This window comes from Diaporthe batatas (genome assembly GCF_019321695.1).
Source record: "Diaporthe batatas strain CRI 302-4 chromosome Unknown Contig00008, whole genome shotgun sequence".
Classification (NCBI taxonomy): Eukaryota; Fungi; Ascomycota; class Sordariomycetes; order Diaporthales; family Diaporthaceae; genus Diaporthe; species Diaporthe batatas.
In genome coordinates this window covers 1428324-1454142 of record NW_025408555.1, presented here as the reverse complement: position 1 = coordinate 1454142, position 25819 = coordinate 1428324, and the positions used below count along the sequence as shown (strand labels likewise).

General features: G+C 47.4%; 7 protein-coding genes across 7 annotated transcripts; 3 read left to right on the top strand and 4 right to left on the bottom strand.

Annotated features, from left to right (window-relative positions):
• The first annotated feature begins 875 nt into the window (after nucleotides 1–875).
• KVR01_007217 (uncharacterized protein) lies at nucleotides 876–3854 on the top strand. Its single transcript, XM_044790232.1, has 3 exons — nucleotides 876–1119; nucleotides 1175–2883; nucleotides 3079–3854. The coding sequence occupies exons 1-2, from the start codon at nucleotides 1064–1066 to the stop codon at nucleotides 2754–2756; spliced, it is 1638 nt and encodes a 545-aa protein (XP_044643470.1). The 5' UTR covers nucleotides 876–1063; the 3' UTR covers nucleotides 2757–2883; nucleotides 3079–3854.
• Nucleotides 3855–4909: 1055 nt separating this feature from the next.
• KVR01_007129 (uncharacterized protein) lies at nucleotides 4910–7445 on the bottom strand (the record flags this gene model as incomplete). Its single annotated transcript, XM_044794392.1, has 1 exon — nucleotides 4910–7445. The coding sequence occupies exon 1, from the start codon at nucleotides 6761–6763 to the stop codon at nucleotides 4910–4912; it is 1854 nt and encodes a 617-aa protein (XP_044643382.1). The 5' UTR covers nucleotides 6764–7445.
• A 223-nt stretch (nucleotides 7446–7668) lies between these two features.
• On the bottom strand, nucleotides 7669–8420 carry KVR01_007576 (uncharacterized protein; the record flags this gene model as incomplete). The annotated part of the gene is made up of 3 exons (XM_044781716.1): nucleotides 8177–8420; nucleotides 7964–8087; nucleotides 7669–7852 (listed from the first exon to the last, which is right to left on the bottom strand). Exons 1-3 carry the CDS (start codon nucleotides 8289–8291, stop codon nucleotides 7669–7671), a joined length of 423 nt encoding a protein of 140 aa, XP_044643829.1. The 5' UTR covers nucleotides 8292–8420.
• An 87-nt stretch (nucleotides 8421–8507) lies between these two features.
• Nucleotides 8508–11012, bottom strand: KVR01_007560 (uncharacterized protein). Its single transcript, XM_044794302.1, has 2 exons — nucleotides 8884–11012; nucleotides 8508–8793 (listed from the first exon to the last, which is right to left on the bottom strand). Exons 1-2 carry the CDS (start codon nucleotides 10812–10814, stop codon nucleotides 8613–8615), a joined length of 2112 nt encoding a protein of 703 aa, XP_044643813.1. The 5' UTR covers nucleotides 10815–11012; the 3' UTR covers nucleotides 8508–8612.
• Nucleotides 11013–11813: 801 nt separating this feature from the next.
• Nucleotides 11814–12665, bottom strand: KVR01_007201 (uncharacterized protein; the record flags this gene model as incomplete). The annotated part of the gene is made up of 2 exons (XM_044784901.1): nucleotides 12177–12665; nucleotides 11814–11981 (listed from the first exon to the last, which is right to left on the bottom strand). The coding sequence occupies exons 1-2, from the start codon at nucleotides 12660–12662 to the stop codon at nucleotides 11814–11816; spliced, it is 654 nt and encodes a 217-aa protein (XP_044643454.1). The 5' UTR covers nucleotides 12663–12665.
• Nucleotides 12666–14163: 1498 nt separating this feature from the next.
• KVR01_007304 (uncharacterized protein) lies at nucleotides 14164–15454 on the top strand (the record flags this gene model as incomplete). Its single annotated transcript, XM_044790823.1, has 2 exons — nucleotides 14164–14485; nucleotides 14554–15454. The coding sequence occupies exons 1-2, from the start codon at nucleotides 14379–14381 to the stop codon at nucleotides 15452–15454; spliced, it is 1008 nt and encodes a 335-aa protein (XP_044643557.1). The 5' UTR covers nucleotides 14164–14378.
• A 592-nt stretch (nucleotides 15455–16046) lies between these two features.
• On the top strand, nucleotides 16047–17587 carry KVR01_007487 (uncharacterized protein; the record flags this gene model as incomplete). The annotated part of the gene is made up of 2 exons (XM_044783259.1): nucleotides 16047–16324; nucleotides 16402–17587. 2 exons carry the CDS (start codon nucleotides 16047–16049, stop codon nucleotides 17585–17587), a joined length of 1464 nt encoding a protein of 487 aa, XP_044643740.1.
• Between the last annotated feature and the right edge of the window lie 8232 nt (nucleotides 17588–25819).

Here is a 25819-nt window from a genome sequence, read left to right as displayed (position 1 = left end):
ACCTGGACCAGGGGTGAGGGGGCAGATGGTGATGACTCGGGCAGTGAGTTTGAGGGGGTTATGGACTCTGTTTTGAACGTGGGCGGGGCTGGGGATGCATTTGGCGGAGGGGCGTCATCTGCTTGGGGGAGCGGGGCGGGTGAGAGGCTGTTGCCAAAGGAGGTGGCTTTGTACTGCGTGGAGCAGGTGCGGCACTTGCCTGGGCTGAGGGAGAGATATCTGGCGAGGCTGGGAGAGCTGGGAGGGCTGGGAGGGGCTGGTCGGGATGCTGCCGGTTAGGGAGAGGTAGAGGACGGAGAGAAGAAGAGGGAGGGAAGAAGAGAGAGGGAAGAAGGAGGGGGTGAAGAAGGAGGGGGTGAATGAGAGAGAAGAACCTTTTCTTTCCGGTGATGGCTTCGACAACACGGCTGAGGTTCATGCTAGCCTGGAATTCCAAAGCATATGAAGGATCGATCATGTACCAAATATCATGTGTATAAATCTTTTTCCTTCTTTTCTTTCTTTTTACATCACCGCTCGACCACAGTAAATCCGGATCCCAACAAACAAGTACTTGTATTTGCAGAATTCATCATGTCCACTACACATATCAGAATGTTTCGAGGACCTTGAGCCTTGATAGTCTGACTCTCTCCTTCAGAGTTCAATGTTCTTTCCTGGGACTGTGCAGGCGTCGTCTCCCGTGGTCAGTGGTCAGTCTCAGAGAGATGTCGTCAGTCGAGGCTCCTGCAGGGTTCGCAGATGGCAGGCGGTGAGACGGTTCTGCAGGTCACTGCAATGGTCACCGCAATGGCGCGCTAGCTGGGTGGACCCCCGCCATGGCGCAGAATAAAAACCCGTCGATTCGCTGCAAAAATGCTCTGATCAACATGGCCCCGACACCAACTCCAAAACACGCATCATTCCCAGCGCACAGCTGCAGCAAGGTTTTGCCACCCTGTGGCAGCCAGCCAGCCTAACCTGCCGCCCGCCATGTAGCGCCACCACTCCCCCCTTCGTCCTCGTCCTCGTCCTCGTCGAACAGACAGGCCATGTTTCTAGTACAACGTCGACGACGCTGAAGATGCGTCTCTTTCTCATCCGCCACGGCGAGTCCGTCGACAACGTTGCTGGTCTCTAGTAAGTATGCCACATTATTCCCTGCACGGTCAGCCTGCTAACAGCCACCCTCCAGCGCAGGCTCTCGCGACTCGTCCCTGACCAACCATGGCGTCCTCCAGGCCCGCCGCCTCGGTGCACACCTGGTCTCCCGGTCATCCACCATTGGTCGAGTGCAGCGCATCTTCACCTCCAACCTGCAGCGTGCTGTCAGGACTGCCGAGGCGGTCGCAGAGGCCCAGATGAGCGACGACCCCTCGGCCGAGGTGGTCGGTGTCGTGCAGCTGCCCGAGCTGAGGGAGAAGAACTTTGGCTCCGAGGAGGGGAGGAAGTTCGGCACGCGTGGCACAGACCAGTCGTCTGCCGGCTGGATCGAGCCCGAGAGCAAGGAGTCCATGAAGGCCCGCGTCGAGCGCTTCATCGACAACCACCTCATCCCCACCGTCCTGCGCGGCTTCCACAGCGACGTCAATCACTCCCTTGCCATCGTCGCCCACGGCATCATACTCAACGTCCTCCTGAGGTGCCTGCTGGCGCGGTTCGGCCCGGACGAGTTCACCAAGCTCACCAGACCAACCGACACCCCCGGGAAGATGGAGTGGCTGGCGTCCTGGTCGAACACGGGCTATCTCGAGGCGGATCTGCGCTTGAGGATTGGTGCACCCCAAGCAGCAACTCGCCCAAGCCCCCCCGCCACGCCTGGCAACAGTCGCCCCATGCTGGGCTCCGTCGTGCCCCGCCAGCCCTCGAGAGAGAACGCTGTTGCTGCGGCCGACACTCGCCAGGCCGAGGCTCCGTCCGTCGAGATCTTGATGACGGTTACTTCTGTCAATACCACAGATCACCTTCAGGGTCTGAAGAAGACTCGAGGCGGCATTGGCAGTGCGGCCTTTGACCAGAAGCAGAAGACCATGGACTCGTTCTTCATCACAAGGACCCCCAAGGCCTCGCCGCCAGTCAAGGCTCCTTCGCCGGTCAAGGCCCCGTTGCCAGTCAAGGACACGACACCCGTCGAGCTTCAATCAGTCGAGCCCCCTCCGCCGGCCGAGGTTCCCCAGCAAATCAAGGGACCTCGTCCACAACCCCCGTCCCGCCAGCAGCCCCAAGCCCGGCCTCAGCCTCAGGTTCAGGCTCCAGCTCAAGCACAACCCCAAGCCCAAGGCCAAGCTCAAGCTCAACCCCAATCAGGGAAGGCCTCCCAGCCAACCCAACCCCCCGCGCCTACCAAGGCACCCCAGCCCCAGCCCCAGCCAGTCCAGCCAGTCCAGCCCTCTCCAGCTGTTCAGGCAGTCCAGGCCCCGCGCCCAGTCCGGTCACCGAAGCCAGCTGCGTCCTCCCGGCGAGCCCAGGCCACCCGCCCCATCAAGGCCGCCGAGCCGGCAACAGAACCACCTGAGCAAGTGACATCCCCTCCGCCAGCCGAGGCCCTTCAACCCGTGAAGCCGCCCCAGCCGACCGAGGCCACCCGCCCAGTCAAGGCACCCCAGCCCGTCAAGGTCTCGCGCCCTGCCACCGAGGTCTCGGTGGTGTCCAAGGCCACCGAGGCCCCCAAGGCAACGCAGTCGGCCAAGGTCTCCAAACCGAACAAGGTGAAGCGGCCGATCAAAAAGGCCAAGCCCTTCAAGAAGGTCAGGTTCATCTTGCCTGTCAAGGACTGAGCATGTGTGCTCTTGTCTCCTGGCTGCCCATTGACCCATCTATCTTGGGGAGACCGACGCCCTCGGTCCGCGCCCAGGCCTGACTGAGCAGCCGCCGCCTCAGTGCCTGGGCGTCCACACCCACATGGTACGTGGCTTCTCGCCTTTGCCGCTCCGCTGCCCCCGTCCGTTGCTATGATGAGAAAATCAAAGTTCACAGACCTGTTCTGAAAAACCCAATGTTGATTCACTTGTTCAACCGCTATCTGATCAGCAACATCATCCATGCCTCTTGTTTCTTGCCATACTTCTCGTCATGAGCATCCAGCTGACAAGATTCTAGCCCGCAGTCCCATGCCTTATGAACCTCGATGACGTACACAACCCCAACCCAGGCCCGATGCCAGCATCGCTTTGGTGCGCAAGGGTCCCTACTCCCAGTCATCACGGAAGCCTCCCTCCCTTCCTTGGGTATTGTATTGAAGGCCGTTAGATAAGTAGGAAGATGATCGTGCGGGTCTAGGCACTTTCCCATAGCATCGATATTTTCAAGCGTGTTTTGACACCTTTTGCAAATCTGGAGTTTCGGCCTGAAAGCATTTTGGTCATGTCCCCTCTACAAGCTCGTGTTTTATTTGATTATGCGACGGCCCTAGTCATGTAGAGATGGCAATTCATACTTGGGTGCTCTCATCATCGTACCCCTTGCTTCAGGCAAAGAAGGCTGTTTCGGGTTCTGAGTCCAGGCAGGCCCGTGGTCTTGACGGCCCTGGCTCTCTTGGTCTGTCTGTGGTTATGAGCATAGCTAGCCGGAACGGAAATCAAATCAAGATTGTTGAGCAGAGCCCGTCGGGGGCGCACCTACCTACCTACCTACCTACCTACACCTCACCTTGTCGCCCCGTCTGTCATGTGCTGTAATCATACGCACGTACATAGCTGCGAATTTTCTTCTCTCCTTCGTCAACAGCGTGCGCAAGAGACAGTACAGACAGGTGACGACGCCGTCGCATCAGCCATGCCTCCTCCTTGCCTCAGCCCCCCCCCCCCCCAGCGGACGGGCGAAAGGGGGGAGGTCTACCCTGGTTGTTACCAGCCGCGTTCGCAACCCATCGAGCCCCGGCGGGGCTGGGTAGGGTGGTAAGGAGCCAGCCGGCTCGGCCGGCCTCGGGTGTTGTTGTGTTTCGTGGCGCTCGATAAGTAAGGCCGGGCCACCCATCAGTCGAGCCGTGCGTGCGCGCGTGTGGTCGAAGGAAAAAAAAGGACAGGAGGGGGTCAGGGGGGGGGGCCGGTCGTCGGTCGGGAGGTTCGTGGTTGCTGGAGGAGGGGGGGGGGTGCTGGCTGGGCACTGCTTCCTGGGCTTGTTAGCTGGATGCTGTGTGTTGTCACGAACTTACCGTTATGTCTTTCTTCCTGTCTGTCTGTCTGTCTGTCTGTCAGTGAGGTTGTCCTGGGGGGTGGGGGCTCGAGTGAGCCGGCCCTCGCTCGTTCAACGGGCCGCGAGCCTAGCTAGCACATAGCACCGCACCGCATTGCGTTGCGTTGTGTTGTGTTGTGTTGCGCGGCGAGGGGGTGGTGGTGGGAGGGGCTCGTTGATGCCAACGATCCCAGGTGCCATCCAGGCAGCCGCTGCCGGCGTGGCCCCATCACTGCAGATGCGCGTCCGCCCTGCTCGTGTCGCCATCGGTCTTGCCTCCCCGCAGCGCCACGCGTGAGCCAGCTCGCCCCCTGTGTGGTGCTTGATGTGTGTGGTTGCCCTGGCACTGGCAGGGCAGGTCGGATCCCCCCCCCCCTCGGATCAGTTCACACCCCAACAGCATAATCATATCACCTCATGCATACCCTTCACGTCGTTCACTCAGCCAACCATGCTCACAAAAAAAGAAAACACAAAAGAAAAGAAAAGAAAAGAAAAGAAAAAGAAATCACAAAATCAAAAACCCGAAAAAACAAATGAGGAAGTGCAGTCCTTAAAGCCTATCTCCTGTACCGTGTGGTGTGAGTGAGCGGCTATGTATGGTAAAAGACCAACCTGTTCAAGGTCCTCCCTCAGCAATGTGTCTATCCCTCCTCCATCCCGCTCTCAAAGGAGCATCTTCATTATGTATTATACAACTCCCTCCTCTCCATTCCCCTCATCTCCAGTCCGTTACTAGCTGGCTGGGCTCAAAAACCTAAACAGCGGAGCGCACGAGAGAAGTCACCAGCGTGGTAGGCTGGGGCCTGCCGGTGGGGTGGACGGGCTTGCCCGACACCATGAGCACGGGCACGGGCGTGGGGCTGCTGTAGCTGTAGGTGTGCCTGTCGATGGGCGGGTCGACCCAGGCGCCGGCGCCGCTGAAGGGGCCCTTGGGCTCGACGGGGCCCGCCTCGGGGAGGGCGGTGGCTGAGCCCGCCGCGATTGGGACCTCGGTGATGGTGATCGTGTAGGACGCCGTCAGGGTGATGCTCTGCTCGTCGACCTTTGGGGGCATGGTGGGCAGGTCGGAAGGGTCGACTGAGAAGGTTGGGTCCTGGTCGCGCGCTGGAGGCATGGTAGGCAGGTCCGAGGGATCAACCGAGAAAGTTGGATCCTGATCGCGCTTGGTGACGACCCCCTCCTGAGTAGAGGTTGGCAGCTCGGTGATGGTGATTGTGTAGGACGCTGTCAGGGTGATGCTCTGCTCGTCAAGCTTTGGGGGCATGGTGGGCAGGTCGGAGGGATCAACCGAGAAGGTTGGGTCCTGATCGCGCTTGGTGACGACCGCCTCCGTGGTGGAGGCCGGCAGCTCGGTGATGGTGATGGTGTACGACGCCGTCAGGGTGATGTCCTGCTCGTCACGCGCCGCAACGGGGGGCATGGTGGGCAGGTCAGACGGGTCAACCGAGAAGGTTGGGTCCTGATCACGGACAGCTCCGCCGGTGGACGGGCCTCCCGTGTAGGTCGACGAGGAAGGGGTGACGACCGCCGTCGAGACGTAGGTGTAGGTGGCGCACGACTTGCGGGAGCACGTGGTGGTCGTGATGGTCGTTGGCGAGTTGACGGGTGGCACGTCGCCGCGGGCGAGCCCGAGGTCGGGCTGGCGGCCAAAGGGCGTGTCGGGCGCGGGGGTCGTCTTGCCGGCGCGGGAGTTGATCGTCGGGGACGAGATGGGCAGCATCTGGCGCTGGTTGAGAGTGGGCGAAGAGATGGGCAGCATCTGACGCTCAGCCAAGGACGAAGTGATGGGAAGCATCTGGCGCTGGCTGAGAGTGGGCGAAGAGATGGGCAGCATCTGACGCTCAGCCAAGGACGAAGTGATGGGAAGCATCTGGCGCTGGCTGAGAGTGGGCGAAGAGATGGGCAGCATCTGACGCTCAGCCAAGGACGAAGTGATGGGAAGCATCTGGCGCTCGCTAAGAGTAGGCGAAGAGATGGGCAGCATCTGACGCTCAGCCAAAGACGACGAGATAGGCAGCATCTGACGCTTGGTCACCGAAGAAGTGATAGGCAGCATCTGGCGAGCCTCGACATCGGGGTGAGGGTGACCGCCGTTGGGGCTGGTAGGCGGGTGGATGAGGTAATCCTCGCGCGCGCCGCCGCTGCCGGCCGTGGTGGGGACACCAGGGTGAGGCTCGATGATGGTGGCAGCGGTGACAGAGACGCGGCCGGTGGGGACGGCAGAGGACTCGGTGACGGTGACGGTGACGAAAACAACAGGGACCGCAGCGGAGGACTCCTCAGCGTCGAAGCGGGAGAGGGGCGTGCTGAACATGTCGGAGCCCGTGGTGATGGTCACGAAGCGGGAGACGGGGGTGGTGAACATGTCAGAGCCCGTGGTGATGCTCTCGAAGCGGGAGAGGGGCTCGCTGATCATGTTGGACCCCGTGGTGATGACCGCGCCGGGGGTGGACTTGAGGGGGATCTCGGCCGTGGTGGTGGCACCGGGGACGATGATGTCCTTCTTACCGAGGGTGTCATCGGGCTGGTTGTTGTTGCCCCCAGCGGGCAGGCCGGCAGCGAGCGCTGCCAGCGCCGCCGTGGCGATGAGGTTCTTGACAAACCTCATGGTGGATTGGTGGTTCCCGTTGACTGAGAACAAACAGAGCAATCAAGAAAGACTTGTGGTTGTGGTGGTCGCGAAGCTTCTCTTGTGGTGATCAGCTATTGCGGTTGGGACTGCGAGTCTTGCTTGACTGGAGGAGGATCGAAGAAGGTAGGGTCTAAGTGAGGGAAGAATCGGGTGTGTGTGGATGGGTGGAGGAAGAAAGAGAGGAAGGGAAGGTTGGGATCGCGACGGCGGCGTGGGTTTAAGTATTGTTTTCGGGAGGGCTCGAGCGCTGCGTCCATTCTGGGTGAATGGCGAATTGTGGGGCTTGGGACTTCGGATGAAGGTCAGTGACTGAGTGAATGAGTGAATGACTTACCTGAACAGGTGCTAAAAGCGTTTGTGGAAGGCAATGGAAAGCAGTAGTTTGAAGTTTTTCGTTTGCAGGAGTGGAAGTGGGTTGGTCAGGGAGCTGACTTGGGGCAGCTGAGCTGGGCAGGTTGAGCAGTACCAAGTGGTTTTTAGGTTGCAAAGCGTGAGTGTGTCTTTGCAAAGATCCACTGGTCCTTGAGGGAACCAGAACAGCTACGGAAGTTGTTGGTGGTGATATGTGACACTTTACTTGGGATTTACGGGTTGAGAGCATGGACACTGGCTCGGGAGTAGGGAGGATCTAATGTTACCCAATGGACGTGGTTATCAATTTCACTGCGTCTTTCACAAAGCAAGTCTTCAAGAGCTGAAAGTGAACACCAAGTTGAGGAGCACGCCAAGTAATTGACTGAAAGCACGTAGAAGGCACCTTGAGCAAGTCCTCAAGAACAAGAGGCATGTGAAAGCCCGGTCACACAGCTCGATCACATTCAACACTGGCTGCTTTCATGGCAGAAAGCCTCAATGGCTTGCAAAGGAAGATGAAATCATTATCATGGCTCCTCCTCCTCCTCCTCCTCCGCTTCATCATACCCCCCAGCCTCAGAGGGCAACTCCCCAGGGAACCACCCAAACTCGCCAAAGTCAACCACAAGCTCCCCCAGGGCGCCGTTCGAGACGGTAACGCCCTCGGCCCTCAGGGCAGCGGCCTGGTTCTGCGTTCCTGAAGGTTGTGACCTGCCGTCCACAGCACAGGAAGTCAGCCACCCACAGCTTGCAAGACGGGGTTGGGAGGGGGGGGTGGTGGGCTGGGGTGGAGGGGGCACGGCCGAGCCAAACCGAGCTCACCTGGGCGAGATCACCCCCTTGGAGCTGACGACCCTCTGCCAGGGGACGTTGGCGTGGTTGAAGCGCGAGCCGGCGTCGCGGGGGAGGTGCTTCAGGCAGACCCCGACCTGGCGGGGGCGCTGGGCTGTGTTTGTTTCCCATGGTCAGCCAGCATAGATTCAAGGGATTGGGGGACGAGGCGGGTATGTATGTATGTATGTACGAGTAACTCACGCGTGCCCACCAGCCTCGCGATGTGCCCGTAGCTCGTGACCTTGCCGTGGGGGATCTCCTGCACCGCGCTGTAGACGGCGTGGAAGAAGGCCGCTGCCTCGTCTGAGCGGGGCATCTCGTTTTTGGTGGTCGAGTCCTGCCTGTCGGCTGGTGGTTTTGGATTGTCTAGATCTCAATTGAGGGCCGGGAAGATGAGTTGTGCTTGGGCATGTCTGGCTGCTCTGATGCGATGAAGAAGGTTGACATTTGGGCAGCATACTTACTAATGAGGTCACGGCCGCTCGAAGGGCGTATCGTATCATTTGTAAAGACGGGCCCGTACTAGTAGTCTGCAACACATAACAAAAGTGACAGGGATCAGGCGTGCAACACCATCGCACGACATCCAAATTGTCTACATCTAGATCTACACACAACCGACAAAGCCATGCCACCCTCACGATGACGAGATCGGCAGCCCCGCGCTGCCCCCAGCAACCTCCCATTCCCTATCGCCCTGCAGCCCGTCCAGGTAGACCCTGGCGGCCTTGTCGAAGATGGCCTTCATCCTGGCCGGGTCGATCTTGGCCCTGCGGTCGAAGGAGTAGACCCCGTTGACTTCTTGTTCGATGTCGGTCCTGTAAATACCAGCATGTGAGTACATATGCAAGCAAGCCTTTCAAGTGTCTTGTGCCGTATATGGCAACTGAAAAAAAAAAAAGACTCACAGCTGCGTATAGACAAACCCACAGCAGTGCCCCCCGCCAACAACACCAAGCGCCAGCCTCTCGATCCTCCTCAGCAGGTCCTCGGGGTCGCTGGCCGTGGTGTACCCCCAGTCCCCAGTACCAAACCTCTCCCTCTCCCTCTCCCCCTGGGCCTCGTCGTCCCCCGCCGGCGCGATATTAACCCCCCCAAACTCGGTATTCAGCACCGGCGCCCCGGGCCGGTGCAGCGCCCCCGGGTCGAGCACCACGCCGCCCGGGCCATAGACAGGGCCCACGAACATGGGGCGCCCCCTGGGCTCGCCCGTCAGCCGGTGCAGGATCCCCGGCAGCGTGGAGCAGATGCGCGCGACCTCGGGCCCGTCGGCGTACTCGTGGAAGGTGCTCAGGTCGGTGGCGACGTGCTCCCAGCCGCAGTTGTCGTTGACGGGGCGGGACGGGTCGAGGGCGCGCGTGAGGTGGTACAGCGCGCGGAGGTGGCTCCGCTGGCCGAGGGCGGCCCGCGAGTTGGCCGTGAGGTCCGGGTAGGCCCAGCTCTCGTTGACGGGCGTCCAGGCCACGACGCACGGGTGGTTGATGTCGCGCCTCACGGCCTCGGCCCACTCCTGGTCGAACCGCGAGACATACTCGGCCCCGAACGCGTACGCGTTGGCCATCTCGCCCCACACCAGGAACCCGAGCCGGTCGGCCCAGTACAGGAAGAGCGGGTCCTCGACCTTCTGGTGCTTGCGGCACCCGTTGAAGCCCATCGCCTTGGCCAGCTCGATGTCGTCCCGCAGCGCGGCCTGTGACGGCGGCGTCATCAGCGTGCCGGGCCAGTAGCCCTGGTCCAGGCACAGCGACTGGAAGATGGGCCTGCCGTTGAGCCGGAACGTGCCGTCCCCTCGCGCCCAGTCGATGCTGCGCATCCCCGCCGTGGTGTGCACCTCGTCCACGACCTCGTCGCTGCCGTCGCGCAGCCGGATCGTCAGGTCGTACAGCAGCGGGTGCTCGGGCGACCACAGCGCCAGCCCGTCGCGCCAGACGGTCCTGTCCCCAGCCAGCGTGCCCGCGACCCGCCCCAGCTCGCCCTCAGGCAGGCGCAGCGAGAGGTCGAGGCCGGCGAGCTCCCTGTCCCGGGGCAGCCCGCCCGTCACGCAGCCGACCTCGCACCCCAGGAACGACGCCGCCATCTCCACCGACGCCGGGCCCCGCGCCCTGCGGCCCACGACGCCGACCGTCGCGTGCAGCACGCCGCCCGCGATGTCGTCGGACCGCAGCACCGTCCCCTCGCTGCTGCTGGCGACCCGCATGCGCGGCACGGCCTCGAGCCACACGCCCTGCCAGACCCCGCTGCTCGGCGTGTAGAAGATGCCCTCGGGCGCGGGGCCCCAGAACTGCTTGCCGCGGGGCTGCGTCAGGTCGTAGGGGGAGTCGCGCACGCGGAGGGTGAGGGTTGTTGTTGTTGTTGTTGCTGTTGTTGTATCCTGCTCTCCTCCACCACCTCCACCACCTCCACCACCACCTGCCGCCGTCGACGACGACAACAGTGCATCCGAGATGTCCAGGTCAAAGGGGACGTGCCCGCCCCTGTGCCCGCCGACGGGGACCCCGCCCACCCACGCCCGGCACTCGTAGTCGACGGCGCCGAACCGCAGCAGCAGCCGGTCGCCCCTCGCCCTGGCCTCGGCCGTGCGGATGTCCCTGATGCGCCGCGAGTACCACAGCACCTCGTGCGCGCCGCGGTCGCCGATCCCCGACGCCGGCGCCTGGAAGACGAAGGGCACCTGGATGGTTTGTTTGAGGGAGGCGGGCGGGCTGCTGAGGTGCCAGCCCTCGCCCAGCCCGGCGTCCTCGTCGTCAAAGTAGAAGTCCCAGGGCCCGTTGAGCGAGGTCCAGTTTAGGTTGGGCCGCTGGAAGTCTGGGCGGGGGTAGGCCGGGGAGGTGCTGCTCATGATGTTGGGAGGGAGATGTTCGTCGTTTGAGCTTGGGAAGGGAGGGTTGCCGGCAACACTTGGACTTCCAGAGTCGTTTTTTTATTGTTTTGGTTCGGCTTTTTCCTTGACGGTATCCTGCCGGCCTCTATAGAATTTGGGATGTAGTATGGACCCTTTGTGATGGACACATCTGAAGGACATGAATGCTCCTGCGAGCTTGCTCTCCCCTCATTGTGACCGACCGACGGCGTCGTATCTACGTGGGGCAGGGTTTACGTCATAAAAGAAGCCCATGTGGGAGTTGCCCTCTGAGACACAGCTAGTTCCTTCTCTTGCTGCAAGTGACGAGTCGTGTGCTTGAGAATTCCTATTTACCTAGGTATTCTCAAATAACCAAGAACAATTCGGCTGTGTGCGGTCCTGACTAGCGAGGCTGCTAGCAGCCATGATTCTCATCCGGAATGTCGTCAGTCTGCCATCCACGCAATTTTGCCCGCCTAGAAGCTTGATTGGTTTTACACAAGGGTGCCTCACGACAGAGGCCTGGCCTCGCCTGCTGGAGATGTCAACGCCGGGGTTGGGCACAGGGGAATCATGACTTCGATCCTTGATTGTGATTGGGAAAGGTGGTGTGGTCCCAGCATTCAGACTGAGATGCCCGCTGGCCTTGCTTCATCCCTCAGGTGCTCAAGTGCCCCCAGAATGCTCTCCTTGCCGACCGGGGCTGCGTGAACCGCTTGCCTGCTCAAATAACCAGACCCGATGCGTGCATTGCAGTGCAGTGCCCTGCCATACGGAGCTTCATCACCACCATGAACCGTCAAGCATCATCGCCGCCGTTCGAGTCCTGGCACTTCGTCGTTCTGCCTCAGTTCTCGCAACATAGATCTGGATTAACGAAGCAAGTTTCAATATCAGACCAGTCTGCCCTCATCCCCCTCATGCCATTAACATAGTGTCAACACCCCAACGATCAATGCCCCCCCCCCCCCAAGGGCCGCCGTGGCCGACGCCGAATCAGCAAGCCGCCTCCCTGACGATCGTCCTCCACTTGTCAACATGGGCCTGCGACCCCGAGACGTGCGGCTCCGACCCCTCGTCAGACCAGTAGCCGCAGTTCCCAATCAGGACCTGCACCGACGCGCCGATCTCGCTGAAGGACGAGAGTGTCTTCTCGGTGAACATCTAGTTTTTCAAAAGCAGAATTAGCAACCAGGTCAAACAATCTAGACCTAGACTTTTGTCAGGTCCGAGTATGAGATTCCAATTCTGAAATGTTGGACATCCAGATATCAACCGAACCCGGCAGCCAGCGCCCCAGCCCGGCCCCAAACTCACATCATTGCACCACCAGATGGCACTGTCATAAGAACAGCTCACCCGCCCGCACACCCCCGGCCCGGGCACGGAGACGGGCCTCCCCGCGACGTGCGCGAGGTGCCGGATGCCCTCCCACACCGCCCTCTCCCTGGCGGGGTCGAAGCGCCCGCACGCCGACCGGCCGCGGCGGGCCATGTCCTGGGATTGTTGTTGTGATTTTGTCCGGGGGCGCGACGAGGTCTTGTGGTGGTGGGGGGTGCCGAACTCGTCCCCGTGGCGCGGGTTGAGCCGCAGCACCTGCCGGTAGACCTCCTGGACGGTGCCGTTGAGGACCGCCGTGCGCCCGTCGGCGCTGATCGGGACCTCCCACTGGAGGTCCTGGACGCGGTATTGTGGGAGTGGGGGCTGGATGGTGCTGAGGACCTGTGGCGGACACTCTTTTGTCAATATTGATCTCGGGCGGATGGATTTAGTATGGTGTGACGCGTGACTTGCCTCGCCGAACATGACGGCCCAAAGTATGTGCCGGATGAGAAGCTTGAGCATTTTCTTTTTTTCGAGTGAAACTGTCAAAACTCGGTCTGCTCTTTGTGGAGTTGAATCGGAAGGGAAAGGAAAGAGAGGACTGGTGGTCGGCACAGGGGAGAGGCTCGCTGCTTGACCTTGTAGAGTCGGCCACTGGCATTCTCAGATTGACGGGGGCGTACTCAAGCTAGATCGCCCACCTGTTCACTGCCCCCCAGTGGACAGGGGATTGCACGAGATGACAAGTCCAGTGACACGGCTAGCCGAAGGCATACACGATCGCGGTGGTAATGGTTGGTGGAACACGAGAAGGGTTGGAGAGCGAATGGACGGCAAATATCGAGTAAATACTCGCACAGTAGTTACAAGTGCGCAGGAGCACTCGGGCGGCCCAAGTATCTATCACGCCTCACATTTCACCACGACACACAGGACGCGCAATTGTGGCACAAACATATTTTGACACTCTGTGTGAATGGAAAATCATGATGGCCTGCCATGGACCCGTGTACTGCTGCACCAGCACTCGTTTGTGGAATCCAAGATCTTCCACCAGCTGTATGATATCCCATGGGATGGTAAATGCAAAGCTAACTGTGAGACTGATCGAGTCAATCTCAGTGGATGGCGGCATTCTTTGTGATGTGAATTGTGCTAATCATTATTAATAGCACCACGCCGACAACCCAACATCCTCACTTGAGCGTTCACCACTGTATGAAGGCGCCACATACGTTTTATATGTATGGGGATCAGAAACGAAACCACCTCTCACTTGCAATGTTGTCCGCAATCCAATTTTCGAGCCCCGTTAGAATACCGATTGGCCACGGAGTGCACCGGGAGAGCTCCAAGCATGAGTGATTCAGGGCTGTAAAAAGGGGGCTCAAGATGCGTGAATCCGTCCTGAGACCGGCGAACCACTCGAATTTGCTATACAAAATATGAAGGCCATGCACTACAAGTAGTGGATGACACTAGGTTGTCAAGGAAGAGAAAAGTCGAACGTGAAGCACGCTCTAGATATCCGCGTGCTGAGACCAGGGCATCATGAACATCACTTCGCCAACCCGTGTTATCAGGGGTACTGCTCCAGATGAGGATATTGATATAGGGGCTTCGCTAATATTGTTAGTGCTTTGCCAAGCAGTTGGTCCGCTGCGGACGTGTCGATGCCCTGGTCCGGGCCCGGCCTATTCCCGTCTTGACAGTCTCTACATATACGGCGAAGTTGGTATATCTGAAGCAGAATTTACAACTTTCTAGTATGGCCTTCTTAGGGTTTTTGATATGGACCAGCTAATATACAATAGGAGCCGGAAATCAGGTACTGTCGGGGCTGACTGACTGCCAGTGTGCCCGCCCGTGATTGAAACAAGCTGCGGGGGGCTCGATCATTTGGGAACGCATTCAGGTAGCTTCGCCCCCATGATTGGCCACAGGAGGACCCATGGACCAGTGGAGTTCCTTGCTAGCCGTCGTCTAAACCCTACCAAGAGATTTGTTTATTAACGTCGAGGCCTCAATTTCAGCGGCCAATCTACCCGACACTGGGCTATGAGAAGTCGTCGCCCGTGGCCTCAGCTTTTCTTGGCGGTCTATCATGACTGAAATATAATACATCTGCAGTTGTCATTTCGGGAATGGTGGAACCTCAACTCTGCAAACCGCTGACCGGCAGTCATTCTTTTCTGATTCTTTTCTAGCCCTTTTGCCAGGGCCGAGATCGCTCGCAGGATGAAGCTCTCGTCAGTTATCGCAGCCCTGTCTCTGCTGCTCGATGCCACGAGCGCTGGTCACCTCCGCTTTGGATGTTCTCAGCTTGCCCATGGCGTCTTTGACCCGTAAGTGAATAGTGCATTAAGACACAGACGGTTGTTAATGAGCTGATCGGCGGACAACATCTGAACAGCCTCGTCTTCCCGGGCCAGACCACGGCTGGACATCTGCACCAGTTCAACGGAGGCAACGGCCTGAACTACACCCTCGACAAGGCGGACGTCGCCCCCGAGTCCACCTGCACGACATGCACGTTCGCCGAGAACTTCTCCAACTACTGGACCGCGACGCTCTTCTTCAAGGCCCGCAACGGCACCTTCCACCAGGTCCAGCAGGTCCCCAACGTCGGGTTCGAACAGGGCACGGGCGGCGTGACGGTCTACTACGCCTACCCGGACGACGGGCGCAAGGTCACCAGCTTCCCGCCCGGGTTCCGCATGCTCGTCGGCAACCCGGCCGCCCGCTCCTCAAAGGAGAGGGCAAAGTCGGGCACGCTGACCTACTCGTGCCTGACGTCGCTCAGCAGCAGGCCGGTCGGCAAGAGCTCGATGCCGGCGGAGCCGTGCGCCGCGGGCATCATGGCCAACATCCGGTTCCCGCAGTGCTGGAACGGCAAGGACCTCGACTCGGACGACCACAGGAGCCACGTGGCGTCCGCCAGCGCAAAGGTCGAGAGCGGCGGCGAGTGCCCCGCGGGCTTCCCCGTGCTGCTCCCGGAGATCTACATGGAGGTCATCTGGGACACGACGCCGTTCAACGACCCGGCCATCTGGCCCGAGGACGGGTCGCAGCCCTTCGTCTGGAGCCAGGGCGACCCCACCGGGCTCGGGGCCCACGCCGACTACATCTTTGGCTGGGAGGGCGACAAGCTGCAGCAGGCCCTGGACAGCAAGTGTGAGAACATGAAGTGTGATGCGCTCAAGACCCAGAGCATCGCCGATGGCAGGTCGTGCGCGAACACGCTCTCCCCCGCGCCGGCGCTGCAGCTCGACGGGTGGCTGGAGACGCTGCCGAACAATATCGTGGTCAATTAAGGTTCGGTGAGATTCATGGCGCGACGATCCTGAAGTCAGATGGGATCCTAGCAAGGACCTGGGTGTTTGTCACTTGTATATACCTCTTCCCAAGTTTTGGCTGTGAACCCCACAGATCGTATAATCCTCTCGCATGGCGATCCAACCATAAGCTGGGGATAGAATCCTTCGTGTTATTTATGATTTCATACGCCAGAGGCCCTCCGTGATTGCCGAAGCCCTAAGCGGAGCACTAGACTAGATTAATATCCAAACAGCCAATCCCGCCATACACCCAGCCCACTTCGGTAATCAACACACATGGGTTGCGGGCCCCAAGGCAGCCGCATACTGTTGAGTTGCATCGAGTCCCTGCGTCCAGGTGGAGTGCAGTGGTCTTTGGCCCGCTTTTATTAATGTGAGGCGACTAGCCAAGGGTCCACAAACCAAGATCCAAAGATGCCGGACGGGGTGATGACCTCAAAAACGGGGCACCCGGCTGGACAATCCTACCTTCGCATCTCAGAGCCGGTAGACTCGGGTGGTCCTCTTCGGGAAGCGCCGTCCTCACAACGGGACTTTAAATAAGTGCAACCCCCCCTAGACTCGGGGGATGGCGCCTCTCAAAAGATCTGAGGACCCGATCTTGCCCACGCGTGGCATGTCTGCAAATTCTACATTCGAGCTGACTCGCCTACCGAAAAGGCGCATCCCCACGATCAAGGATGAACCGAAAGAAGATGATCCCCTGGATAGGAGTGACTGGCAGCCCGATAAGTCCAGCTATTGGGAGCAGCACAAGCCGATGATAAGAAAATTGTACATCGACGAAAAGAGACCACTGCGAGAAGTGGTCGAGATCATGGAGAAGGATTTTGGCTTCACAGCAACGTACGTCTGCCCCTTTCGGCTTACTTGGGTAAGCATTGGCTGCATCAGTAGAATGCAGGAGTGACTCAACGTCACAGGCCAAAGATGTATAAGAGCAGATTCCGAACCTGGGGATGGCGGAAGTACATTACACTCGACCCTGGTACAGACACCCGGAAAGTGCAAGACGTTATTAAAAGCACGCTGTCAGAAGACGCCGGTGGTCAAAAGACCCAAATTATCCGCTTAGCCAATGGGCAACTTGCCACTGTCGATATCAAACGGCTTCAGCAACATATAAGACGTAAACGACAACCCCAGGCCAGGCAGGCCCCGCTCACCATCAGAATCAACCAGCCCGACGTGTTCTACCACACCGAGGCAATCTTCTACAGCGCTCGAACGCATACCTTGAGTCGATACGAGGGGAGACTCAACGGCACACGAGACACCTTCGACATATTCGCCTCCGAAGAGCCCATAATCGGCCGGTGGCTCAGGTTCACCGACGAGATCCAGGGCCTCATGAAGCAGCAGAACCTGAGCGGGGCCATCGTGAAGATGCGCCGGGCACCCGACGAGGTAGCCGCCATGATCAAGGCCGAGCCGACGGTCCTCCTGTCCAACCTCTTTATGTATATCCTGAAAGTCGGCCACTATACCGCCGTCACCCCCACCGAGTCGACACACGTCAGGCTGGTCGTGAAGTCGCTCCTGCAGTACGCCGCGTCCCTCCTGGCCTCCAGCTCGTCAGGCGCACAAGCCACACGCCAGCTGCACGACATCGTCAGGGGGCTCGCCGCCGCCTCGGAGGGCGACCTGGGCGAGATCGCGTCCAGGTCCTGGCTGGTGATCCTGCAGTCCTGCGCCGAGATATCCGGCCTGGACCCCTCCGCCGCCGTGGCCGAGGGGTCCCTGATGAAGTGGCTCGCGAGCGGCGGCCAGGGCGAGACCGACGGCTTCTGGTTCCTCGACATCATCCGGGGCATCGTCGACGGCACGCTGGCCAGGCTCGAGGCGGCGTTCGGGAGGCGCGACTTCAGGTGTATCGAGGTCCTGCACCGCAAGGCCTACCTGCTAATCTATGGGAACACGGTCAGGAGGCGGGATTTCCGCCTGGACCCGAAGCTCGAGGCGCTGTACCTCGAAATGCTGGAGCGGGGTGCCAAGGGAGCTTCGAGGGCTGGCGCTCTGAGATTTCTCGCCGAGTTTTATCAGGCACGCGGGGAATTTAGTGTAGGGGAGCATTACGCACAATTGTCTACTGCATCAATGGATGATTAAAGACCGTGGAAAGCCAACATTGAAGGCAGTGTGCTCCATGACGTGATGCCTGGCAGCGTACCGTATTAGCCACCCCAGAAAGTTTTATTGGAACAGCTTTTTAAGACAAACCGAGTCTTGCTCAGGGTTTAAGCCCAGAGCGGTCAATTGATCAGAGTACAAGGCAGTCTTAGCGTTCATGCTGATGATATGTCGAATACAATACGTGAATGAGCTGGCTCGCTACAGGGGCTAGCTACCCTAGCTATCATGCTTCCTCTCCCTCTGTTATTGGCAAAGCCTGGAAGCTACAAGAAGGTCGAACTTATACAAACAAAAGCATTGGGGCAAGCGCTGGGTCTTGAGTGCCTACCACCGTATGAAGGCGCCATGTATGTCCTCGGACGTGTACGAGATAGAAGCGAAACCACAAAAGCATTGGGGAGAAACTCGAAGAAGGGGGATGGCGTCAGTTATGTCGCCACCCCAGGTCCTCAACCTTGAGAGAAAACTCGCGCGCTAATTGTAATGACGTCTGTCCTCAAGTCCACAGGTCTTCATCATGTTCCAGTAGGAGCTTTGATGCTGTGATGCGCTCTGAAGCCTCAAGACAAAAAACTCTATCAACGATACCGAGCACTTAGGATTCTGGTCTTCTTTTCAGCCCATTTGACTCTTAGCACAGTAGATGTGTGTTAATTGAAAACTCGCACGTACGCACATGTTTTGTTCTCCCGCCTGACCTGGTTTGCAATTTAAAAACAAAATAGCAAGACTCTACTAGTAAGAGCCGGTCAGGGTCAACTGGTTGTCATTTATATTCGAGGATCACAATTTCCAGGCAGGTTACTGCTGTTAGAGAGTGTGTGGAAATTCAGAAACTATTGATACCGCTTCCATCTGGGCAAGGTATAATGTGTGTGAATCTCTGTCTTACAGCTTTATTCATCGTCTGAGGATATCTAGTCACAAATGGGTGTCTATAGAGGACTGTGTTGTGACTGTTTCTAAAATTCCTATAAAAAGACCCATCGTTTACTTCCTAGCAACCCACTCTCAAGACAGACGACACCATAACGAGGGACAATAACTGGAAACCAATCCATCAAAAGTCAAAACAATAGCAGCACCAAAACACTGAAACCAGCCAAGTACACCCGTCAAAATGCCACCCTTAATGGTACCTGTCTTTCGAAAGAACGCTGCTGTCACCTACAAACACGATGATGGCACATATAAGGGCAACATTTCACGTGCTGAGCGGGTCAAAGGCCAGGATTTCTTCGTGTATGATCTCGTAGCAACTTCTTTTCTACCGAAAGGGTGGGTGCCACCGACACTTCACACATATCCAGAAGCATGCTAATTCACTCTAGGGAGGATCAATGGGAGGCGTGTCATAATAAGATAACCAATGTTTCGGACTACAGCTGTCTAAGGGTTGATAGGCCAGGGCAGTGAACACAAGTGGCGCAAGGCGGTTGGGGATTGAGAACATGGGTGCTGGATTTTGCCGTTGGCTGAGGGCCGGAACCTGGTGGGGGAGAGAAGACTAAGGCTAGGCTATAATCGATACAGCCGAGTGGAGCTTTCTTTTTTGGCAAACCACAGAGTTGATGCAAGTGGTAATTCTCCCCGGACGTGAGCTTCCGGATTTTCAGTCACCGCACATTGCTGCCAGTGATACACGCCAAGGCCCGTCAGTCACAGTAATCCCTCGCTCGCTCCGACAATCCCATGTTGTGAAGATAGTATGGGGATATCAAAGGCATCATCTGGGAGTGAGATGATTCAATGATGTCTCACTGTTGGTGTCCTTGTATGTAATCAGACTGGCGCTCATGCTTAGTTTAACGTCGGTAGGTTTCCTCCATTAAGTGTTCACCTATTTTATTCTCTCTATACTATTATTAGCATTATATCTTTTAAACATAAGTTTATAAGTATTTACTATTATATAAAGGTAGTATAACAATTATTTTAAATATTAATAACTTTTCTTTAAAATAAAGATTTATCTTTATATAATTATAAACTTAATTATTAATAATTATTTTTATTTATTTATAATAAAATTATTAATATTATAAACTTAAATAATAAAATATAATTACTTTATTTAAAGATTATATTTTAATTTAAAGTATAATAGATTAAATAATTACTTTTAAGTAATTTTATTTATAATATAATAAAGTTAATAAATAAATATTTATTTAAATAAAGTTAGAATCTTTAAAAGAATAATAGTTTTATTTTATTTATTTTAATTAACTTATATTTATATTTAAATTATATAATAATTTTATATAAATATAAATATAAATATAAATATAAATATAAATATAAATATAAATATAAATATAAATATAAATATAAATATAAATATAAATATAAATATAAATATAAATATAAATATAAATATAAATATAAATATAAATATAAATATAAATATAAATATAAATATAAATATAAATATAAATATAAATATAAATATAAATATAAACATAAATATAAACTTAAATATAAATATAAATATAAATATAAAAGTTTAATATTTAATATTTATTTATTTAACTTTAATTATTATTTATTTAATAATCTTTTAAATTTACTTAATATTAATTCTTTTAATAACTCTTTTATATTTATAAATACTTTTAAATTAATATTAAAAGTATTTTAAAGTATTTTATTTCTTTAAACTTTTAATACTTTAAATATAAACTATTTTTAATATACTTTTAATATATATTCTAATATACTTTTTATTTATATATATTCTAACTTATATATATTTTACTATTAATTATATATTTAAATATTAATTAAATATTAAAGGTTTAAAAGTTTAAAATTTAAAAGATTAAAAGTTTAATATTAAAATTATAAGTTAAATACTTATAGAATTAATTAGTAAGTTTATATACTCTACTTATTTTATTAATTTAAATAACCTTTATATCCTTTATAATATAAGATTATAACTTTATTACTTTCTTTATATTATTCTTTAAATAACTTTAGTTTTAAATTAATAATTTTTATAAATAATTTAAACTTTCTTTTATTATAAATTATAAGGATTATTTTATTTAAAGGGTTAGAAAGATAAAAAGAGTATTAAAAAGTTAAAAAAAGTTTTATACTTTAAATATTAAAAATTTAAGGAATTCTAATTAAATATATAGTTTTATATAAGCTTTATATATAAAAAGTTAATATTAAATAGGTTTATAGAAATCACTAGGTAGGTAGTGGTTAAAGCTAGGTAGGTAGATAGTGGCTTATAAGTGAGACGTTACTTAGGCTTTATAGTATAAAGGCTTGAAGTTTACACTAAATAGAGTGGATTTAAAGAGTAGGGTTACCTAAGGAAAGAGAGAAGAAAGGAAGGTTGCCCCTCGGGCTTCGGGGCAAGAGGTAATGGTGTGGTAGCCTTATCGATAAGGGGACCTGCAGGGACCCCTGCAGGGCCCACCTGCCACCCTTAGCCCCTACCCCTTACTGGCCGGTCTTATCACAGCTAAGTGAGCTTTTTAGTACAATATGCCCCCAACAGTAAGTTAGCTAAGAATACTAAGGTATTAAACTGTGGGTAACTAATTAGATCCACCTATTATAACGCTCTATTATCTATAAAAATAAGCTTTCCATATTTACTATTTATAATTAAATAATTAGTTAATTTATTTTATTTAATATACTTTACTTAAAATTATAATAGTTATAAGCCTAACTCTAACTTAATTTCCCTTTAAAATATATACTTTTAAGTATATCTTTTTATTATTTAAATACTTTTTAATTTAAAATGAATAAATTATACTACCTAATATATTTTTAAAAACTAAATATATCTCTATTAAAATAATACTTCTTTATAATAAAAGAGCTTCTTAAAATAATATATTTAGCTTTAATTTTACTTTATATTTAAGAGAGTATAGAATATTATTAACTTAAATTCCTTTAAGCTTAATAATATATTATTAAATCTTTTAAAATATATAATATTTAATACTCTTTTATTAAAAGTATATTAATATTTAAATTAAATACTTTAATTAGATAGTTAAATAATATAAATATAATATATTTATTAATAAATTAGAATTAAAACTAGTTAAACTTAAAAACTAAATAAAAAAGCTATTAAAAGAGTTTATAAAGTATTATAAATAATAATTTAAGTCTTTTATAATTTCTATTATATTTAATAATTATTAATAATTAATTTAAAATTAAATAAATTATATAATTAATTTAAACTTACTTACTTTTATATAAATAAAAATATTAAACTTTAAGTAACCTATTAAACTTTATTTATTTATTAAAGTACTTAAAAATACTTTAATACTCTTAAAAGTAAGTATATAAATAGTTATTATAAAAGAATATTAAGTAATACTAACTATAATAAGAGTAGAAGGATTAACCCTTAAATAATATACTTATTAAATTTAAACCTTTAAGTAAATTAAAATATATAAACTTATTAAAGTTAAAAATATATTTATTATAAAGGATTTTTAATATTATAAATATTTAGTTTATTTTAACTTAAATTAATTAAGTATTTTAAACTCTAATAATATAAAATAAATTTAATTTAAAGATTTAAACTTTATTTAATTTAAATAAATAATTTAAAAATAGTATATATTAAAAAGTAAGTAAGTTTAAAAATCTACTATATTTATAATATTTATTACCTTTAAATAGTTAAAGTTAAAAAGAATTTAAGAAATTAATATAGAAAAAAGTATATAAAGGACTTTATTAATACTTTTATAAGTTTTTAAATAAAAGAAATATAAATAATTTTTAAGGATTATATTTTAATAAAGTAAGCTATTAAAAGTTCCTTAAAATAAATAATAAAGTTTAAAAAATAATCTAATATTTTTAAAAATTAAAAGATTTATAAGTATTTATAGTTTAATAAATAGGTTAATTTATATATTAAGCTCTCTAATAAAAGGTAATAAAAGAATAAGTATTTTAATTCTATTAATAAAAAAGAAAAGTAAATTAAATTTATATATTTTAATAAATTAAATACTTTTTAACTAATTAGAATACTAAAAGTATATTAAGTCTTTTAACTATTTAAAGAATCCTTACTAATTCTTTTAAAGTACTTTATTTAATAATTATAAAATATTTTACCTTATTAATAATTAAAAGTTTTTAAATTTAATTTATTTTAAATAATTAAATTTAATAAATTAATTAAAATAAAAACTATATTTTTTAATATTAAAAAAGTATTTAAATATTTTAAAATATAATAAATATTATAAAAGATTTTAAAAAAGTATTTAATATTAATTAATATTATTATTATTAAAGGATTTTATATAAATATTATTTTAAAAGTTTTTTATTTAAATTTAAAATATAATATTATAAACTTAATTATATACTTAAATTTAAAACTATTAAAAAAATATAATTTTATATAATTAAAGTATTATTAAAACTTAATATTTATTAAATATAAACTACTTTTATTTATTTAAACTTTTAAAGAATTTTAATAAATAAAGTAGGAATTATAGTTTTTAACTTAAGTATTAATATAATATTTTTATATTATTATTATTTATAAAATTTTTAGAATACTTTTAATATATTAAAGTTAAGTATTTTAATTTAAATATTTTAAAAGTAATAATATAAATAGTATAATAAATTAAAATAAATAGTATATTATATATTTAATATAAATATTATACTTTAATATATATTAAGTAAGTTATATTAAAATAAGTTTTTAAGGATTAAATAAAATACTTTTTAATATATTTAATACGATTTATTTAACTTTTATTTAATTTTAAGGGTATATTATAGTTATTAATAATTAAAATAAGTTTTAAGTATATTTTATAATAAAGTATTATTAAATAAAAACTTAAAAGATATATTTTTATATTTTAAGATTATATAAATATAATAAAAGTATAATATAGATTTATTATTTATAAAATTTAATAAAATAATAATACTTTTATATTTTTTATAAAATAATTATATATAAAATATAATATAAAAGATAGAATTTAAATTAAATATATATTAATATATATTTATAAACCCTTTTAATATAAAGTTAAAAGATTTATAATTATAATTTTTAATTAATTTTTATTTAACTATATTATATTATTATAACTTTATCTAACTTTATTTAAGTCTCTTTTAAACCTTTTTAATATTTTTCTCTTTAAGGGAGTTAAATTTAAAGAAAAACCTTAAGTTTAAATTTAAGATTCTTATAAATCTTAATTTCCTTTAAATTAAAACTTATAATCCTTTAACTTCTTTAAAAATATATTAATTATTTTAAATATTAATAACTTTTCTTTAAAGTAAAGGTTTATCTTTATATAGTTATAGATTTAATTATTAATAGCTATTTCTTTTTCTATTTATAATAAAGCTATTAGAACTATAAACCTAGATATTATATATAGTAATAGAGTATAGTTACCTTATCTAGTTGTCTCTTAGTTTATATAGCAGGCTAAGCGACTGCTTTCAAGTAGTTTTACTTGCAACGCAGTGGAGCTAATAGTCTCTTAGGTTTGCTAGATGGGTGTTTGCTTATAGAGTAGAGCCAGAACCCTTGGGGGAATGGTAGCTTTTATCTTCGCCTATTTCAGCTAACTTGTGTTTGTAGAAGGCCTAAGTTACACAATAATATCATATATAATACTTAATAGCATTAAGACTAAGTAGCCTATAGTCCGCAATAGCTTTAACCTTTAATAAGCTAATAGTACTAGCTTAAACTAACTAGGTATAGCTTAGTATATTAATATAGGAAGGTATCTTTTAATAATAGATAGTATTATAGATAATTATAAAGTTATTATAAAAAGTTTTATATAATAAACTTAGTTAAGCTAATTTTTAAAAGATATATTATATTTTATTCCTTTAAAACTCTAACTATTTACTTTTAACTTAGTAGTAGAATTAAAAAAATATAAATAGTTTATAATTTATATATTTATAAACTTAATAGTAATATAAAATATATTAATTAAAAGGTTATTATTTAGTTTATTAAAATATATATTAAAATAAACCTTTTAAAGAAGTTATAACTATATATAAATAAGATAGCTATTTATTTTTATAACTAGTCTTTTATAAAGTAGTTATATAATACTTTTATATAAAATATTAAAGGTTTAATTTATTTAATATTTTTATTAATATACTTTTAAAAGTATATAAACTTATTATAAATTTTATTTAAATTAAAGAAATATATATATATATAATTATTAAGTATATTTATTATAAAGGACTATAAAGTTAAGTATTATAGTATAACTATAAAGTCTAATTATATATTTATATTAAATATTTTATAGGATATAAAGTAATAAATATCTATTTAATATAAATTTTAAAGCTTAACTATATATTATATATATATAATATTATATTTAATAAAATTATATTTTATATTTTATAAAATAAAATAAATTAATTAAATATATAATAATACTTAAATATATTTAATTAGATTATTATAAAAAAGAAAAAAGTAGAAATTTTATTTAAATAAATATTTAAAATAGAGTATTACCTTTTAGATAGTATTTAGTTAAATTTAGAACCTTTAAGTATATTTATTATAGGTTTAAAGATAAGGAATTATTACTTAAAAGATTAATTATTAAGCAAAGTAAATACTTAATTTAATTATAAGAGTATTAAAGGGTATAGAAGCCCTAACTTAGAGTAAAAGTATTAAAGAGGGTATTAAGTTTAAAAATAAAGTTATTAATAAATAGCTAAAGGACTCTTTTTAATATAAGAATATATTAATAATATTATTATTATATAAATTAATTCTTTATTATAATTAGATTTAATTAAATTATTTACTTTAAGATAAAAGGAGTAATAATTAATAATAAAGGTAAGTTAATATTTATAGAAGATATTATTAGAATATAGAGGTATTTTTATTATAATACTTTTAAAGATAGATATATTAATATTTTAAAAGCTTATAAATAGTTTCTTTTCTTTAATATTTATATATTTAATTAATAGATAATTTTAAATAAAGGAAATTAAATATATAAAATATTATATATAGTATTATTTATAATAATTTAGTAATATTTAATAACTTAAAGAACTTTAAACTTATATATATAGTAAAATTATATAAAAGTAAGTTTTATAAATTATTATTAAATAATTAAAAAAGTTATAAAA